General features: G+C 40.7%; 1 protein-coding gene across 1 annotated transcript in view; it reads right to left on the bottom strand.

The window, feature by feature from the left end:
- Positions 1-20,741, bottom strand: part of aarsd1 (alanyl-tRNA synthetase domain containing 1) — a 96,065-nt gene extending 75,324 nt beyond the window's left edge. Inside the window, exons 1-5 of the mRNA XM_060848634.1 lie at positions 20,537-20,741; positions 13,642-13,755; positions 10,496-10,562; positions 4,297-4,395; positions 682-768 (exon numbers count right to left, since the gene is read on the bottom strand). Of these exons, the coding sequence (XP_060704617.1) occupies positions 682-768; positions 4,297-4,395; positions 10,496-10,562; positions 13,642-13,755; positions 20,537-20,565 (396 nt within the window). The 5' untranslated portion in view covers positions 20,566-20,741. The remainder of the gene's footprint in view (positions 1-681; positions 769-4,296; positions 4,396-10,495; positions 10,563-13,641; positions 13,756-20,536) is intronic.
- Between the last annotated feature and the right edge of the window lie 4 nt (positions 20,742-20,745).

Genomic DNA, 20,745 nt, shown 5'->3' with positions numbered 1-20,745 from the left:
TTTGTTAAAATGAAGTTGAGCAAAAAAAATTGAATTAGGAAATAATGTTGCATGATTTCCGTAATTGGGCAGGTGAATAAAACAATGCAAAAATAAAAATGAAAATAGCCATTCAGACAGGAAAGAAACAGAGATATAAACTGTAACCAGAAATACTGAAGAAAGGTTGGTTTGATGTTGATTACAATATTTTGGTGTCCTGATTATTTTAATAACGTAACTTGTTGTGAACTGAACTGAACTGATGGGGCAAGAAGAGGGAAGAAGGGTTAAAGCTAACAAAAGGGGTCATAATATTCCACAATATACATTAATAATTATTGTTGCACACCCTACTAGTTGTAGTGATAAGTAGGTATTGCTCACAGTGAATTATGCCACGTAACTAGATAAATATTTAAGTGAAAGAAATCCCAAGGTAGAGAATATTTAAAAATACATGACAGAAAAACAACAATTATATGAGGAAATTGCAACTGAAAGTCAAACAGTTACTGTGCCTAGAGTAAAATAAGCTTTGCATGTTTGGAATATTAAACTTATAAAAGGAAAGCCACATCCACATAAAGATCATGTGTTGGAAATATTTTTTTTTGTTTGCTTTTAATTGTTATTTGCAACTGAGGTGAGTTACAGGTTCCATTAATTGCAATGGCTGTACTCCGCAGAGGTGGAACGTACATTTGCGTAGTGTTCCAAGTCAATCATCTGCTCATCATCATCATGCCAGTCCTTCCAGTTATCAAAGTCCACTGTTAACCAGGCATGCTGTGGAAGAAAAACACTCAGGTTTTATATACACTTCCGGCTGAATGAAGAAACAAGTCACTCACTGCATGGCAATATCATCTTGCCCTTGGGACAAGGGTATAGAACCAACTAAGGTTGGAACACAAAAACAAATGGCATTCGCAACAAAAACATATTTTGAATGTGCAATTGAAAGCAGTGAAATTTTGTTAGTAAGTTCGTCTTAGTTAAAGATCAGAATGACCATTTTAATTTGCCTAATATCCCTATTCATATTGAAAAATGGAACAAAAATTGTAAATAAAAAAAACTCCCTCTCACTTGCCCAGTGGTCCTCAAACTTCATTGGATAAAGGATCCCTTTTCAAATAGTTCAGTATTTATGGATGCTTATTGAAATGATATACAATGCAATGCTCAGAATATGGGAGTGTTGTAGATAAAGCATGTAGTAATGACATTTTTAAGACAGGTTGTAACTTAAAATATGATCTTTCTAACACAAATATATTCAAAGATATACAAGTGAGTTTTGAGAAGATTTATAGCTCAGGTTGAGTTTCTGGAAGTAAGTTTGCTCACTGAGCTGGAAGGTTTGTTTTCAGATATTTCGTCACCCATACTAGGTAACATCATCAGTGAGCCTCTGGTGAAGCACTGGTGTGTGGCTCACTTTTTATTTATGTGTTTGCGTTGGTGACATTATTTCCTGCGGTGATATCATTTCCTGTTCTTTTTCTCAAGGATTGGTAAATGGGATCCAAGTCAGTGTGTTTGTTGATAGAGTTCCAGTTGGAATGCCATGCTTCTAGGAATTCTTAAGATTGTCTCTGTTTGGCTTGTGCTAGGATAGATATGTTGTCCTAGTCGATGTGGTGTCCTTCCTCACCTGTATGTAAAGATCTTCGTGAGAGTGGTTCATGTCTTTTTGTGGCTAGTTGATATCCTGGTGGCTATTTTTCTATCTGTTTGTCCAATGTAGTGTTTGTTACAGTTCTTGTTAGGTATTTTGTAAATGACCTTAGTTTTGTTTGTTGTCTGTATCGGGTCTTTCAAGTTCATTAGCTGTTGTTTTAGTGTGTTGGCGGGTTTGTGGGCTACCATGATGCCAAGAGGTCTGAGTAGCATGGCAGTCATTTCCGAGATGTCTTTGATGTAAGGGAGAGTGGCTAGGGTTTCTGTACATGTCTTATCTGCTTGTTTGGGTTTTTTGCTCAGAAATCGGCAGACTGTGCTCATTGGGTACCCGTTCTTTTTGAATACACTGTATAAGTGATTTTCCTCTAGTCTTTGTAGATCCTCTGTGCTGCAGTGTGTGGTAGCTCGTTGAAATAATGTTCTAATGGGGCTTCATTTCTGGACGTTGGAATGAAAGTATTTGGTCCATGTGTGTTATTTTCCTATAGATGCTGGTTTGAAGTTCCCCATTGGTTGTTCGCTCTACTGCAACATCTAGGAATGACAGCTTGTTGTTGTTTTCCTCCTCTTTACTGAATTTTATGTCAGTAAGGGCATTGTTGATGGTCTTGAAGGTTTCCTCTAATTTGTTTCAATTAGTGATGACACAGGTGTTATAAAAGATATTTAAGGTATTTTACATGAGATTGTCAACAAGAAGTGTGTACCTACTCGAACCTTGTTAGATAGCAGAAGTTCAGGGAGAACAGAATATAGAGAAAGCATTAGAGGAGCAGAGGGAAAGCAGGAACCATGGTTAAAGCATGCAGCAGAGAGAGCAGAAAAATGTGGAGAGCAGAACATGAGAAAGTGGGATTGTGGGGAGCTCAGGACCAGAGAGAGAGAAAGAGAGAGAGAGAGAGAGAGAGCAATAATCTATTCCTGAGTGTACCAGAACATGAGTGTGCATCAGAGGGGCAAAAACCAATCTGGAGTATAATGGGCAGTCGGCAGCTGCATTGCATTCATTTATTCATGATCAAATGTCCCCATTAGGTCTCTCTTTACACAGCGGTAGTGTCCCTGCCTCTAAGCCAGGAGCTCCTGAATCAAGACACATGTACTCCAGAGGTGTGTTGTAAAATCTCTGAGCAGGTTGATTAGAAAATATAGCAGGATTGTAGGAGGGCTCTCAGGATGCAGTCACACTGTCTGTGTCTCTGAGCCTGGAAACCCAGGTCCAAGACCCACCTTCTCCAGAAATGGGTGGTAACATCTCTGAATGGGTTGATTGGATCACAGCCATCTAGGTACTAGTCCACATCATGGACAAGCCTTGCATGCATAACCACCCACTGGAAGGTCTCTGCCGAAGGGCTTGTGCCCGAAACGTCGAATTTCCTGTTCCTTGGATGCTGCCTGACCTGCTGCGCTTTAACCAGCAACACATTTTCAGCTCAGACCTGTTTACTGACTCTGTTTTCAAGTTAGCCTTTAAATAGGCAATGCTGTCTGAAAAAGAGGGAGTTCTATTTAAATGGAAAAGAAGTGTAGGATACCAACACAAACTTCAGATACCACTGGGGAAACTATTCACAGTCTCTTTTTCTCCCATTGAAACTGGAGTAATGTTAACATTGGTCAGTAAAATAGCTCGTAAATCAGACCAATCCAGAAGCTGCATAGGTAAATTTTCAGAACATCTTTATCAGGCCAGGTGTAAAATGAATGCTGCAAGCTTGTTGCCGTTGTGTAGATGAAACCCAACTGTCAAAATGGTTCCTGTCTCTCTTTGGTGTTTGTAAGCAGATGTGGTGGACATCCTGACCATCTGATATGCAGCTGAGTTGTAAACATTGACCTCTTCCCCAGAGAGTCCAAGAAGCAGATGTATCACATAAATACTGAACTGGAAAATACTAATCACATTAACAATGACTGATCAACATGCATAAAGACAATAATTTGCCTCACCAGTGCAATGTAACAGTTTACCTTTGATCCTTTCTCATTATAAAAAGTGAGAAATAAAAAACACATAGCTGTACATCTGAAATAGGAAGTATTCTCAGGTGTTTGTTCTCGGTAATCACTTGGTGGTGCATGACAGCGGACTGCATTGACCTACATTCAATGCCACATTTTTAACCAGTGAGTGAGAAAGTGGGAAAAAGGAAGTAAAACCATATTGACTGGAGGGTTTGAGTTATAAAAGGAAGCTGGGACTCTTTTCCTGGAGCGCAGGTGGCTGAGGGGTGGCCTTAAAGAAGTTTCTAAAATCATGAGGGGCACAGATAAGGTGAATAGCAAGAGCCTTTTCCTTCAGGTAGGGGAGTTTAAAACTAGTGGACAGAGGTTTAAGGTGAGAGAGGAAAGATTGAAAAGGGAGTTTGTATGTGGAATGAGCAGCCAGAGGAAGTGGTAGAGGCAGGTACATTACTACATTTAGAAAATATTTGGACATGTACATGAATAGGGAAGGTTTAGTGGGATCTGAGCAGGCAAATGGTACCAGTGTTTGTTTGGGAAACCTGGACAGGTTGGACCGAAGGGTCTGTTTCTGTAAGACCCTGTCGGGCAGGTACATTATAATAATGTCACTGAAGTTCTCTGAATCGTGGCAATTTAATTATTAGCTGAAAACCATACCTTAGTTTTTTCTTTGGTCAGTCTCGGCCAAGCTTTTTTACCATCAACTTTCCTCATGAAGAGTGTTATAGACCTACCAGAACATTTGTGTCTTGAATCCTGTCAATTGAAGAAAAAGTGAAAGTGATTAAACCTCTTTTCGAAAGTAAAGGAAGTTCAGATTTGATTGTCTCAGTAGTGACTTGGTGCTGCACAACAGCTGACTGCATAGATCAGCTTCCGTTTTTAACCCAAGAGCAGGACGGTGGGAAGAGGGAAGTGAAAGGAGGTTCTCAATGTTCGCTGCACTATCCATAAACAGAATCTTCCAGAGATGTCAGAGAGACTGGAGCATTTGAGTTATAAGGAGAGGCTGGAGAAGCTGGATAGGCTGGCACATTTGACCCTGGAGCATAGGAAACTGAGGGTTGACATTATAGACGTTTATAAAATTACAAGAAGCATGGTCCAACAGGCAGCCCCTCAGCCCAGAATCAGCCCACCCAGTGGTCCTATGCAGCCTGTGACCCATGTTCCCAATACAGGAGTACATGTGGAGGGTTCTGCAAGGAGATGCTCCTTCAATCAAAAGTTTCTTTCTGTCTTTGCAGCTGGTCAGGATTCTGAGGATTAGCTGCAGAAGACATTGGGGTTTAAAAAGAATTTTGCTAATAACACAGCGAAGCTAGAAATGAGAGAGAAACCATGAGACAGCGAGGTCAGAGATAGATATGGTGTGGCTGAGGGCAGGAAAATTTAAACAGAAGGACACATTTGGGAAGGATGGAGGACAATAGGATCTGGAACAGAGAAAAAGCAAGAGAAGCAGAGGAGCAAATACGTTGCACAGCATAGATGCTGAGGAAAGACTGAAGGGAAGATATCTCATCAAAAAACTCAGGTAGACACAAGGTTCCCAGGCCTGAAATACACAAACCTCCAGGTGCACATTTTCCAGTGAGGAATACTAGAAAGTAACATGAACAGGAAGATGAGTTGTTTTTCTCCCTCCTAGTCCGAAGGAAGTAAAGCCAACTTGACCAACTTAATTGCTTCTCAGACTTGAGATCAATGGCTTAGTACAGACAAGAAATGAAAACTTGACTTCAATCTTAATACTACTTAAGCCAGTGTTTTTAATTACTACATTGGCAGTGAATCGACATCAACAATTTGCACAGTTACTGCATTTGCTTTTTGAGTTCAAATATGTCTGGACATCGTAGGAAAAATTAATAAACAGCGAAATTCACAACTGATCTTGGAGGAACCTGTGTGGGATAGCTCACAGCACAAGAACAGATAAATGCATAGCCTTTCAGTGTGGCCTTGCTGTAAATATGCAATACTGAGTAGAGTAGATTCTTTCTTGATTATATGTTTTATTGCGATCTGTCTCTTGGTTAATTTTTAAAAATATAAACGGTAAGTATTAAGTTAGCCTGGAGCAGTGTTTTATTTAGAGCAATAAGACGATGCTATTTTCTGGGTCTGTAGATTGTGAAGGAACAAAGATGGCCTGTAGTAGAGTGATGTGGTCTTCTGTCGGGTGTGGGAGTTTGGGGAGAGTTTCCATGTTACTGATGACTGTCTATAGGAAGTGTCTTTGGTTGAGAATCCCATTGGATTGTATGAATCAGTTAGAGTGGCAGTTAGTGGCAATATGGAATTTACAGGAGCTAGGGGGTGTGATGGAAGGCAGTTATAGGAAGTGAGAATAACCGCAAATACAGTCAGGTAGATGGGTTAACTCCAAGAAGGTTAGGCAGGTAGTGCAGGGGTCTCCTGCGGCTATTCCCATCTCAAACAAGTATGCTGTTTTGGAAAATGTAGAGGGTGATGGACTCTCAGGGAAATGTAGCATGAACAGCCAAGTTTCTGGTATCAAGACAGGCTCTAATGTAATGAGAGGTACATCGGGTTCCAAGTGATCAATTGTGATGGAGACTCTCTAGTCAGAGATGCAGACAGTCGTTTCTGGAGCAGGCAGTGAAAAATCAGAATGATGTGTTGCCTCCTTGATGCCAAGATCAAGGGTATCTTGGAGAGGGTGCAAAATGTTCTCAAAGGGGAGAGGCATCATAAGGAGATCATTGTACACATTGGAACCAATGACATAGGAAGGACAAAAAGATGAGATTCTGAAGGGAGAATATAGAAAGTTAGGCAGGAATTTAAAAAGGAAGTCATCGAGGATAGTAATATCTGGATTACTCCTGGTGCTATGAGCTAGTGAGGGTAGGGATTGGAGGATAGAGCAGATGAATGCATGGCTGAGGTGCCAGTGCATGAGAGAAGGGTTCGCATTTTTGGATCTTTGGAATGTTTTCTGGGGTAGAAGTGACCTGTACAAGAAGGATGGATTGCACCTGAATTGGAAGGGGACGAACATACTGGCAGGGAGATTTGCTAGAGCTGCTCAGGAGGATTTAAACCAATAAGGAGTAGGGGGGTGAGGGTGGGGGTAGGGACCCAGGGAAATACTGAAGAAATAGATCAATCCGAAAATGGTACAGTTGGGAAAGGGAACAAGTCAAATCAGTCAGGGCAGGCAGGAACAAAGCAGCATTCAAGGTCAGATTGATAAATTAAACTGTGTTTATTTCAATGCAAGAGGCCTATGAACTCAGGACATGGTTAGTAAAATGGGACTGGGATATAATAGCAATTATGGAGATGTGGCTCAGGAATGGCAGCTTAATGTTCCAGGATACAAATGCTAAAGGAAGGATAGGAAGGTGGGCAAGAGAGGAGGGGGAGTAGCGTTTTTGATAAGGGACAGCATTACAGCTGTTCTTAAGGAGGATATTCTTGGGAATACATCCATGGAAATTATTTGGGTGGAATTGAGAAATAGAAATGGGATGATCACCTTATTGTGATTGTATTATTGACCTCCTAATAGTCAGAGGGACATTGAGAAACAAAACTCCTTGAAAGTAGAGTCGCAGGTAGATAGGATAGTGAAGAAGGTGTTTGGTATGCTTTCCTGTACTGGTCAGAGTACTGAGTACAGGAGTTGGGAGGTCATGTTGCGGCTGTACAGGACATTGGTTAGGCCTCTGTTGGAATATTGCATGCAATTCTGGTCTCCTTCTTATCAGGAAGATGTTGTGAAACTTGAAAGGGTTCAGAGAAGATTTACAAGGATGTTGCCAGGATTGGAGGAATTGAGCTATAGGGAGAGGCTGAACAGACTGGGGCTGTTTTCCCTGGAGTGTCGGAGGCTGAGGGGTGACCCTATAGAGATTTACAAAATTATGAGGGGCATGAGTAGGGTAAATAGACAAAGTCTTTTCCCTGGGGTGGGAGAGTCCAGAACTGGAGGTTTAGGGTGAGAGGGAGAAGATATAAAAGAGATCTAAGGGGCAACTTTTTCACACAGAGGATGGTACGTGTATGGAATGAGCTGCCAGAGGAAGTGGTGGAGGCTGGTACAATTGCAACATTTAAGAGGCGCTTGGATGGGTATATGAATAGGAAGGGTTTGGAGGGATATGGGCCGGGTGCTGGCAGGTGGGACTAGCTTGGTTGGGATATCTGGTCGGCTTGAACGGGTTGGACCGAAGGGTCTGTTTCCGTGCTGTACATCTCTGTGACTCTATGACTCTATCAGTTATCTGTAAGAATAGTAGGGTGGGTATGGTCGGGGATTTTAACTTTCCAAAAATAGACTGGGACTGCCATAATGTCAAGGGTTTAAGTGGAGAGGAATTTTATAAGTGCGTATAAGAAAATGTTCTGATTCAGAATGTGGATGTACCCACTAGAGAAGCTGCAAAACTTTACCTACTCTTGGGAAATAAGGCAGGGCTAGTGACTGAGGTGTCAGTGGGGGAGCATTTTGGGGCCAGTGACCATAGTTCTATTAGTTTTAAAATCATGATGGAAAAAAATAGACCAGATCTAAAAGTTGAAGTTCTAAATTGGAGGAAGGCCAATTTTGATGATGTTAGGCAAGAAATTTCATAAGTTGATTGGGGGCAGATGTTTGCAGGTAAAGGGATGACTGAAAAATGGGAAGCCTTCAGAAATGAGATAACGAGAGTCCAGAGACAGTATATACCTGTTAGGGTGAAAGGAAAGCCTGGTAGGTGTAGGGGATGCTAGATGATTAGAGAAATTGAAGTTTTAGGTAAGAGAAAGAAGGAAGTATATGTTAGGTATAGACAGCAGAGATTAAGTGAATCCTTAGAAAGTATAAAGGTAGTAGGAGTATACGTAAGAGGGAAATCAGTAGGGCAAAAAGGGACGTGAGATAGCTTCGGCAAATAGAGTTAAGGAGAATCCAAAGGGATTTTATAAATATATTAAGAACAAAAGGGTCACTCGGGAGAGAAGATGACCCCTCAAAGATCAGCAAGACAGCCAATGTGTGGAGCCACAGGAGATGGGGGAGATACTAAACAAGAATTTCCCATCAGTGTTTACTGTGGCAAAGTACATGGAAGATATAGAAAGTGGGGAAATTGATGGTTACATTTTGAAAAATGTGTTTATTACAGAGGAGGTGATACTGGATGCCTTAAAACACATAAAAGTGGATAAATCCCCAGGACCTGATCAGTTGTACCCTAGAACTCTGTGGGAAGCTAGAGAAGTGATTGCTGGTCCTCTTGCTGAGATATTTGTATCATCAATGCTGGAAGACTGGGGGTTGGCTAACGTGGTGCTACTATTTAAGAAAGGTAATAAGGAAAAGCCAGGGAATTATAGACCGGTGAGCCTGACATTGGTGGTGGGCAAGTTGTTGGAGGGTATCCTGAGGGTCATGATTTACATGTATTTGGAAAGGCAAGGACTGATCCGGGATAATCAGCATGGCTTTGTGCATGGGAAATCATGTCTCATGAACTTGATTAAGATTTTTGAAGATATAAATAAAATGATTGACGAGGGCAGTACAGTGGACGTGATCCATATGATCTTCAGTAAGGTATTCGACAAGGTTCCTCAGAGTAGACTAGTTAGCAAGGTTGGATCTCATGGAATATAGGGAGAACTAGCCACTTGGATACACAACTGGCTTGAGAGTGGAAAACAGAGGGTGATGGTGGAGAGTTGCTTTTGAGGCGAGAGGCCTGTGATCAATGGACTGCCACAAGGATCGATGCTGGACCACTGCTTTTCGTCATTTATATGGATGATTTGGATGCGAACATAGGAGGTAAGGTTAGTAAGTTTGGAGATGACACCAAACTTGGAGGTGGAGTGGACAGCGAAGATGGCTACCTCATTTTACAATGGATCTTGATCAGATGGGCCAATGGATCTTGATCAGATAGGCCAATGGGCTGAGGAGTAGCAGATAGAGTTTAATTTAGATAAATGTGAGGTGCTGCATTTTGAAAAGGCAAATCAGGGCAGGACTTATACACTTAATGGTAAAGACCAGGGGAGTGTTGCTGAACAAAGAGACCTTGGAGTACAGGTTCACAGCTCCTTAAAAATGTAATCGCAGGTTGATAGGAAAAAGGCATTTGGTATGCTTTCCTTTATTGGTCAGAATTTGAGTACTGGAGTTGGGAGGTCATGTTGGGGCAGTACAGGACATTGTTTAGGCCACTTTTGGAACATTGTGTGCAATTCTGGTCTCCTTCCAATCAGAAGGATGTTGTGAAACTTGAAAGGGTTCAGAAAAGATTTACAAGGATGCTGCCAGGGTTGGAAGATTTGAGCTATAGGGAGAGGCTGAATAGGCTGGGCTGTTTTCCCTGGAGGTCAAAGACTGAGGAGTGACCTTATAGAGATTTATAAAATGATGAGGGGCATGGATAGGATAAATAGACAAAGTCATTTCCCTAGGTTGGGGATATGGAAAGGCAAAAAATTTAAAAGTGACCTAAAGGCCAACTTTTTCATGCTGAGGGGGTGCATAGAGTATGGAATGAGCTACCAGAGAAAGTGGTGGAGGCTGGTACAATTACAATGTTTAAAGGCATCTGGATGGGTATATGAATTGGAAGGTTTTAGAGGGATATGGGCAAATGCTGGCAAATGGGACTAGATTAGGTTAGGATATTTGGTCGGCACAGACGAGTTAGACCGAAGGGTCTGTTTCTGTGCCATACATCTCTATGACTCTCTTATTCTATATCATCAAAGCAATAATTTTCTGGAATTGGATTGTCACCTCTTTTATCAAACATATGTTTTTAATGCTTTAGCCTGTCAGTTTATCTAGGGTTTTATGAGGTTTGTCCACGTGGTATCTACTTACATTTGGCTCCACTTTGCTGAACAGTTCGATGTTATTGTAGAGCTCTGTGTTATCTGCTGATTTGCAACTGTTGAAATTAGAATGTAGAAAATGTGTTCAAAGTTATAGCATTTCATATTATCTTATTTAAATGTATGGATGATTGCCTCTTTTTACACCCTATGCATTTTATTTTCCATAAATAAAGCTGCCTTTAATAGTTTATTCATCATCGGCCATGCAAAACTGGCAGGAGTTCATTCAAGTCATTGACAGATCTTGGGTTTGATCTGAAACAGGCTTCACCTCAGTAATCAAAGCAAGCTAATTCAATTCAATAAAGCTAATTCAAAAACCAGCACAATTATTTGGACCTCATCCTCTTTGCCCTGCACCAGAATATTTATAAATTTAAGATTATCTTAACAGTGTCCTTGTACCCTCCCTCTCTGCTCTATATTTGGTCAATAAACAGGGTGAAAGCAGGACAAAGTATCTAGTTCAAATTTCTCCCTCTGTGAGCAACATCACTCATCTCCTCTTCACAATGGCATGACTGAAATTGAGAATCCACTGAACTGAGAATTCGTTTTCCTATTCCATGACACAGAACATTGGAATTCCACAACACTGTGCCATCTGGCTGCAGTTAAAATATTTAGTCCTAATCAGCATTCACATTCAAGCTTTCTGATAGGTAGAGTTTCTGGCAATATCTATGAGTTAAAATAAACAGACCTTTAGATGTCAGAACAGCTCCAAAACTGTGTAACTATCAACCGTGGAGTTTTACACCCTGCTCAATGACAACTTAAGCAATGGAAAGGGATAGATACATACCACAGGGCAAGAGTTATAGCTGGGGGAAAAGAAACTATGATGGGATTAGATGAGGTTTGGGATCCCTAGGATGGAGAAGGAAACTGCAGGAGATGGGCACAATTGAAATGTGGAGCTTGTTCAAGAACAGCTACTGTGTGTCCTTGATAAGTATGTTCCTGTCTGGCAGGGAGGAAATGGTCGAGCGAGGGAGCCATGGTTTACTAAAGAAGTTGAATCTCTTGTCAAGAGGACGAAGAAGGCTTATGTAAACGTGAGATGTGAAGGCTCAGTTTAGGGTGCTTGAGAGTTATAGGTTAGCCAGGAAAGACCTAAAGAGAGAGCTCAGAAGAGCCAGGAGAGGTCATGAGAAGCCTTTGCCAGATAGAGTTAAGAAAAACCCTAAAGTTTTCTATAGGTATGTCAAGAATAAAAGAATGACTAGGGTGAGATTAGGACCAGTCAAGGACGATAGTGGGACATTGTACGTGGAGTCTGAATAGAAAGGAGAGATGCTAAATTAATATTTTTCGTCAGTATTCACACTGGAAAAAGACAATGTTGTCGGGGAGAATACTGAGATACAGGTTATTAGACTAGACGGGATTGAGATTCATAAGGAGGGGGTGTTAGCAATTTTGGAAAGTGTGAAAGTAGGGCAGAATTTATCGTAAGATTCTCTAGGAAGCTAGGGAAGAGTTTGCAGAGCCTTTGGCTTTGATCTTTATGTTGTCATTGTCTACAGGAATAGTGCTAGAAGACTGGAGGATAGCAAATGTTGTCCCTTTGTTCAAGAAGGAGAGAGGCGACAACCCTAATAATTATAGACCAGTGAGCCTTACTTCTGCTGTGGGTAAAGTTTTGGAAAGGATTTATAAGAAATAGGACTTGTGATCATCTAAAAAGAAATAATCTGATTAGGGATAGTCAACACAGAAAGGTAGGTTGTGCCTCACAAACCTTATTGAGTTCTTTGAGAAGGTGACCAAAAGGTCGATGAGGGTAAGGCAGTTGATGTGGTGTATATAAGATTTCAGTAAGGCGTTTGAAAAGGTTCTCCACGGTAGGCTATTGCAGAAAATACAGGGCATGGGATCGGGGGGTGACTTAGCAGTTTGGATGAGAAATTGGCTAGCTGAAAGAAGACAGAGGGTGGTGGTTGATGGAAAATGTTCGTCCTGGAGTTCAGTTACTGGTGGTGTACTGCAAGGATCTGTTTTGGGGCCACTGCTGTTTGTCATTTTTATAAATGACCTGGATGAAGGACTAGAAGGACGGATTTGTAAATTTGCGGCTGAAACTAAAGTCAGTGGATTTGTTGACAGTGCAGAAGGATGTTGCAGGTTAAAGAGGGACATAGATAAGCTGCAGAACTAGGCTGAGAAGTGGCAAAAGGAGTTTAATGCAGAAAAGTGTGAGGTGATTCACTTTGGAGGGAGTAACAGGAATACAGAGTACTGGGCTAATGGTAAGATTCTTGGTAGTGTAGATGAACAGAGAGATCTCGGTGTCCATGTGCATAGATCCCTGAACGTTGCCACCCAGGTTGATAGGATTGTTAAGAATGCATACGGTATGTTAGCTTTTATTGGTAAAAGGATTGAGTTTCGGAACCATGAGGTCATGTTGCAGCAGTACAAAACTCTGGTGCAGCCACATTTGGAATATTATCTATAGTTCTGGTCGCTATGTTATAGGAAGGATGTGGAAGCATTGGAAAGGATGCAGAGGAGACTTACCAGGATGTTGCCTGTTATGTAGGGAAGGTTTTATGAAGAAAGGCTGAGGGACATGAGGCTGTTTTCATTAGAGAGAAGAAGATTGAGAGGTGACTTAATAGAGGCATACAAGATGATCAGAGTATTAGGTAGGGTGGACAGTGAGAGACGTTTTCCTTCGATGGTGATGAGGGGACACAGCTTTAAATTGAAGGGTGATAGATATAGGACAGATGTCAGAGGTAGGTTCTTTACTCAGAGTAGTAAGGGTGTGGAATGCCCTTCCTGCAACAGTAGTTGACTTGCCAACATTAAGGGCATTTAAATAAGCTTTGGATAAACTTATGGATGATCATGGAATAGTGTAGGTTAGATGGGGTTTAGATTGGTTTCATAGGTTGGCACAACGTTGGAGGTTGAAGGGCCTGTACTACGATGTATCATTCTATGTTCTAACAGTCACATTAGCCCAAGAAGTCATTTGATGATGATTAGTATCGTCTAAGTATCATTTTAGAGCTACGTCTTCAGCAATGCACAATGTGAGTTTGAACCTGCTTTTAAATATACATGTTCTAGTGATCAATGCAACAAAATAAATAATTCACGGTAAACACAATAGATTCTTACCTGAAGATCAGTCTGTATTTTTCAATTTTAACATCAACATCTTTGCTATCTTCTACACAGAACTCAACAAACACATAATTTTTGCGGTCATACCATTGTGTCTTTGCTGGCTGTCTGAATAAATAAAAGTTAATCAAAGAACAGTTAGTCATTCTTTAATCAGCTTACCACCACCTTTCTCCAGGTTATTTAGGGATAAGCAATAAATGCTGACCTAGCTGTTGACATCTACATACTATGAAATAAAGAAAAGTTCTTAAGGTCTTTGCTTTTAAAAATTAAACTGTAAAGAGGAGAGCATTTATTTTGATTCTTTAAGCCTTGGATGGTGACTTCACTGGAGTGAAATTAAGATACTTAGGTATTGAATCTTTTATTTTAAATGGGCATTAATGATTGACATATGAAATTTGATAAGGTTACTTTTTATTCCTACAAATTCATGAGTGTGCTAAAAGTCCATGCATCCAATATGCTCCATCTGTTGGCAACTGCCATTGTTCCCTGCACTCTAAAGACAGGATGCCCATCTAGAAATAACCAAGCAAAATCTTCTAAATTTTGTTGTGGAGCCAAGAAGACATGAAATAGACAGGCAGGAGGCTGGAAGAACACAGCATTAGCAGGTGAGGAAGTCGATGTTTTGGGTGTAACCCTTCTTCAGGACTGGGGGTAGGGGTAGGGGGAGCTGCAAATAAAGGGGGTGGCAGGGCAGGGTGGTGAAGTGGGGATAAGTGACAACAGGTAGAGGGTATTGATGGGATAAACAGACAAAGTCTTTTCCCTGGGGTGGGGGAGTCCAGAATTAGAGGGCATAAGTTTAGGGTGAGAGGGGAAAGATATAAAAGAGACCTAAGGGTCAACTTTTTCACTCAGAGGGTGGTACATGTTTGGGATAAGCTGCCAGAGGAAGTGGTGGAGGCTAGTACAATGGTTGGTCATTAGGAGGAATGAATCTGGTTGGTGGCAGGGAGGAGTGGAAGCGAGGGGAAGGGAGCTGGGAAGAGAGTCAGGGGATGGGAAGGGAGGTTGTTTGAAATTGGAGAACTAAATGTTGAGTCCTCCAGGCTGTATGCTTCCCAGGTGGAAGATGAGTTGTTGTTCCTCCAATTTCAGGTTTGGTTCGTTGTGGCAATGGAGGCCAAGGTTAGGAGGGCTGGTGTCGTGGTAGTCACGGTGTTGTGGCAGTGAGAAAGGATTCACTGAATGCATGTCTGAGGGAGGCAGAGAACACCTTCAAAGTGGGCATCCTTGGAAGAGACTTCGCAGTGGTTAGAGACAAAAAAAAACTGCAGATGCTGGAGATCCTCAGCTCGCCAGTATTTCGTTGATCCAGCTGTATCGTAAATACAAACTTGATTGAGTTTTTTGAAGAAGTAACAAAGAGGATTGATGAAAGCTTCAATAAGGCATTCGACAAGGTTCCCCATGGGAGACTGGTGAGCAAGGTTAGATCTCATGGAATACAGGGAGAACTTGCCATTTGGATATAGAACTGGCTCAAAGGTAGAAGACAGAGGGTGGTGCTGGAGGTTGTTTTTCAGACTGGAGGCCTGTGACCAGTAGAGTGCCATAAGGAATGGTGCTGGGACCACTACTTTTCATCATTTATATAAATGATTTGGATGTGAGCATAGGAGGTATAGTTAGCAAGTTTGCTGATGACACCAAAATTGGAGATGTCGTGGACAGCGAAGAAGGTTACCTCAGATTACAACGGGATCTTGATCAAATGGGCCAATGGGCTGAGAAGTGACAGATGGAGTTTAATTTAGATAAATGTGTGCATTTTGGGAAAGTAAATCTTAGCAGGACTTATACACTTAATAGTAAGGTCCTAGGGAGTGTTGCTGAACAAAGGCACTTTGGAGTGCAAGTTCATAACTCCTTGAAAGTGGAGTCACAGGTAGATAGGATAGTGAAGAAGGCGTTTGGTATGCTTTCCTTCATCAGTCAAAGTATTGAGTACAGGAGTTGCGAGGTCATGTTGCAGCTGTACAGGACATTGGTTAGGCCACTGTTGGAATATTGCATGCAATGTTGATTTCCTTCCTAACAGAAAGATGTTGTGAAACTTGAAAGGGTTCAGAAAAGATTTACAAGGATGTTGCCAGGGATGGAGGATTTGAGCTATAGGGAGAGATTGAATAGACTAGGGCTGTTTTCCCTGGAGGCTGAGGGGTGGCCTTATAGGGGTTTATAAAATCATGAGAGGCATGGATAGGATAATAGACAAAGTCTCTTCCCTGGGGTGGGGGCAGTCCAGAATCAGAGGGCATAGGTTTAGGGTGAGAGGAGAAAGGTATAAAAAAGATCTAAGGGGCAACTTTTTCATGCAGAGGGTGGTACGTGTATGGAAGGAGCTGCCAGAGGAAGTGGTGGAAGCTAGTACAATTGCAACATTTAATAGGCATCTGATGAGTATATGAATAGGAAGGGTTTGGAGGGATATGGGCCAGCTGCTGGCAGGTGGGACTAGATTGGGTTGGGATATCTGGTCAGCATGGACAGGTTGGACCAAAGAGTCTGTTTCCATGCTGGACATCTCTATAACTCTATGCAATTGGTTACAAAAACATTTTTTCACTATTCCTTAAATGGGAAAAAAAACGAACAAGTGACTACAATATGCATCTCTTAATGTTGAAAAACATGCCAAGACACTTCGCAGATGCAAAATTGTAAAGACAGTTGCTGAGAAAAAACAGTGGATATTAGAAAGAAAGGCAAACATTTGATCAAACAGATACATAAGTTTTAAGGAGTGTTTCAAATGAGCATAAGAAACTAGAGATGTTCCCATGGAAAACATTCCAGACCTAGACAACTGATGTGTGTCAGATTCTGTGGTAAAGGCAGGAGTCGTTGCCAAAGATGCTAAAGCCTGTGGAATGAGCAGCTGTGAGGTCAGTAATAATAGTAATACTGGTAATAACAACCTTTTGTAGCTCTACAATCTTCTTTGACTCATTTGTTGCTCTGTCTCTGGTCTTTTATGCATCATCTTAACCCCATTGCTCTTTGTTTTATTTGGCACCCAATCCAAACCTCTCCCTGGTATTGCCTGAGGCTGAATCAGACTGTCCAAAATTTTGGTCTTATATTTGACCCCAAGTTAATTTTCCTATCACAATCTACACCATCAATATCATTACCCACTTCCAGTTCTGTAACACCACTCAACTGGCACCTTACCTGAGCTTAGTTGCTACTACTCCCTCATCTATACATTTGTCACAGCCTAATGTAAGGGACAAACCACTTAGGATCGAGATGAGGACAAATTTCTTGACCCAGTATATGTTGAGCCCTTGTAGCTTGCTACCATAGAGAGGGTTCTTCATTTATTCTTCTTCATTTATTGTGAGGGGCTTGGTTTGGTCCATAACAAATATTATACCACTTACAAACATATGATCATTTAAAACTCTAGTGCCAGGTCTAAACTTGAATCAAGTCCCGCCTAATAATCTATCCTTTGCATTCTAATTTACATTATGAAATCTCAAGCATTGCTTGAAATCTGAAGCATGCCTTTAATGGTTGAGCTACTACTTAAGGACATCACTCAAGCACCCCACGGGAAACCCAGATAACTACACTTAGTCGTAAATTATTCATGTCAATTGATGGTCAATAAATTACTTTTAAATTTGAAAGTACAGGTCAATAACTGGTTTCCCTGCGATATAAAGTTAAACAGCTGTGCATTTTCCTCCTGTATTTTTGTTCTTCATTCACAAATGAAGGTCAGCATTTTTCACTCATCCCTTATTACCCTTGAAAAGATGGTGGAAGCTACTTGCTCGAACTGCTGCATTCTTTTGGGATCTAAGTACACCCACAATGTTGTCCGGAAGGGACTTCCAGAATTTTGAACCAATAATGTTGAAGTAATGATGATATAGTTCCAAGTAAGAATGGTGTGTAGCCAGGAGGGGAACTTGCAGGCAGTGGTGTTCCTGTATATCTGCTGCATATGAGCTGAAAATGCATTGCTGGAAAAGCGCAGCAGGTCAGGCAGCATCCAAAGAGCAGGAGAATCGACGTTTCGGGCATGAACCCTTCTTCAGGGCTGCGTATGTCCTTTTAAGTGGGGAAGTCATGGGTTTGGGAGATGCTCTTAAAGGAAACTTGATAAATTATTGCAGTAAATTTTTCAGAAATACACACTGTTGTCATTGTGCAGAGGTGGTGGAGGGAATGAATGAAGGTGAAGGAAAGGGCGCCTATCAAATAGGCTGATTGGTCCTGGATAATGTAGAGCTTCGAGTGTTATTGCAGTTACACTCAGCCATGCAAACAGAGAGTATTCTATTATACTCCTGAGTTGTGCCTTAAAGTGAGGATGTGAATTACTCATCACAGAACTGCTGGCCTCTAAGAAGCCAACAAAGTGGAATAAAAACGTCATACTGCATTTTTATCATCGTATTGTAAAGTTACACCTACAAGGAATCACATGCTAATTACTCTCAACACTTTTCTTTAAAATGGAAACAAACTTCCCAATTTATCCAAATGTTCTGATATGGGTTGTGTTCACGGGTCTGTGCCAAATAAAATCACAATTAAAATCCAGAGTAAGGGAGAATTCATTTTTATAAGTCCATTGATAGGATGGTGATGGTAAGTGGTGATATCACTGAACTAGTAATATGGAAAGATTAGAGTTATGCTGGATAAAAAAAAATTCCTGAAGAAGGGCTCCTGCCCAAAATGTCAATTTTCCTGCTCCTCGGATGCTGCCTGACCTGCTGTGCTTTTCCAGCAACATGCTAATCTGGACACTGATCTCCAGCATCTGCACTCCTTATTTTTGTCTAGTAATATGGAAACCAAAGATCTTAAGACATTGGTTCCAAACTCACCAAGGGAGCTGGTGGAATTTAAATTCAACAAAATCTGAAACTGAAAGCTAATTTCTGTAATGGTGATCAGGATTTAACATTGATTATCTTAAAGACCTGTTTGGACTTCAGGGAAGGAAATTTTCTGGTTTGGCCTACATGTAATTCCAGACCCACAGCAAATATGGTTAGCACTTAACTGCCTTCTAAAATATCTCACTGTCCTCATTTCAAAGGCAGTTCTGGTTGGGCAACAAATGTTGGCTTTTCCAATTATGCCCATTGAAGAATAAAAAAGAACTTAGAAGTCAAATAAAGTCCACAAGTGGTACTTTTGTTTGCTTTACGTGGAATTTCATTCCTTGTTATGACAAATATTATTCACTCAAACTTAGGGCATTTATACATAAAGTGGGCTGAATTTGAGCTTTAGGATACCCAAGATAATGCAGATTTCTGGGGTTTAATCAGCTAAAACATTGCAATGCATTGATTTACTGGTTAGGAATGTGCAGATATCTGAAGCTGAATCAGAAGAACTCCAAACCCCCCAAAATAAGTCAATCCCTTTATTTTCATTTATCTTTCTGTCCCTGAACCAATTTCCACATGTGTATTGCTGTTTTGATCTGATACACTTCAGTTTTGTTAACAAGTTTCTTACTTCTTCAAACATCTTTTGAAAGTTCATTTAAAAATATCAAGCAGACAAACCTCAATCTTCTCCATTACTGAATCAAATAATTCAAACAAGTTAATCAAATGCTGGCTTTCATTTATTACTGGTTCAGCCTCAACTGGAATGTTGTGCCCAATTTAGGGCACTACACTTTAGGAGAAATGTGAAAGCTTTAGAGAGGGTGTAGAAAAGATTTACAAGAGGAACTCGGATTACAATCCCTATTGTTATTACTACAAAGTTCTTGAAACTTTCTGCAATTTGCTGAGACTTTTGCTCTGCTACCTACTCATAATTTATTTGTGCAATTGTATGCACCCAGCAAAATCATAATTCCTCTCTTGTTCCTTATTCTTATAAAATCAATTTAGGGTATCTGGTTGTCATGGATGAGTTGGATAGAAGGATCTATTTCTGTGTTGAACATCCAAATCAGTTCTATTTTTTAATCCTCACATACATCATCATTCTCTGGTTCTGCCACAGTATTTTCCATCTATAATGCTACTGTCTTCTCTGCTTTGTCCTTCCCTCTCCTTCCTAAATAAATTATATCCAGGAATATCAAGTGCCTATTCCTCCCATTGTTGAAGCCAAATCTTGCTACTATGTCATTAGCCCAGCTGACTACTTGGACCTGCATGTCAATAACCAAGTTTGCCTTGTTCCTTGCATTTACAAACTTTAAACCCATCTAGTCTGTCCTGTGTCTGCCCCCATTTGACCCCTCCAAAAGAACAATTTCATCTAGGAATCAAATTACTGATATAAAAGCAAAATACTTTGGATACTGGAAATCTAAAATAAACAACATTGTTGGAAAAACTCAGCAGGTTAGGCAGTAGAGTTGATGTTGCAGATCCAATAACTGGTCATCAGTAGCTGCCCAACCTGCTCAGCTTTTTCAGCAGTTTTCTATTTGGGGTATTTTACATTGAATTATTGAAAGAGTGCCACAAGGACCTCCTTGCTTTCAATCTTGAATTGCCAAGCATCGCCTCAAAACCATCAATCTTCACAGAAAAAAGTATTGGATTTGCAGTATACAACCCAGAAGGAAAATAAATTCAAACATTAAGTGTTTACCTCCTCTCTCGTTGTCCAGCACCTTCCAAATGACTATATGGACAACTGCTGACATCATTGTGAAGGTCACATTCAGAATTCAAGAGCTCGCCATTAAGAATCCAATTCCCAACAAATTAATTTCAACAGCACTTTACAGGGGATAAATTGACAACCATTTCTGGTGAACAAAGATTCAGTTGCTTTTCAAGGTTCATATAGGTCTAAAATAACTTTTGTTCCAAATCAGTAACAGTAAATTTTGGATCTAGCATTTTTCACATCATTACAGTTTACATACCTGTTGTCAGTTTCTGCTGATTCAGACATAGTCACCTCAACAAATTTCTACCAAAAGTACTAAAGAAAGAGAGGAAAGAAATAGTGTAACACTTTAGTGGCAAGTTGAACTGTGGGGAAAGTTTGCAGAGTGTGACTGCTTCCAGTGTGTGAGGGAGAAACAGATGCAGCTATTTTTAGCTGATCCCTCCCTTCAGCAGTGTTTCCCTT

This window comes from Hemiscyllium ocellatum, chromosome 32 (assembly GCF_020745735.1).
Source record: "Hemiscyllium ocellatum isolate sHemOce1 chromosome 32, sHemOce1.pat.X.cur, whole genome shotgun sequence".
NCBI classification, from domain to species: domain Eukaryota; kingdom Metazoa; phylum Chordata; class Chondrichthyes; order Orectolobiformes; family Hemiscylliidae; genus Hemiscyllium; species Hemiscyllium ocellatum.
The sequence above is the reverse complement of the archived record's forward strand: the minus strand, read 5'-3'. Positions and strand labels throughout refer to the sequence as shown.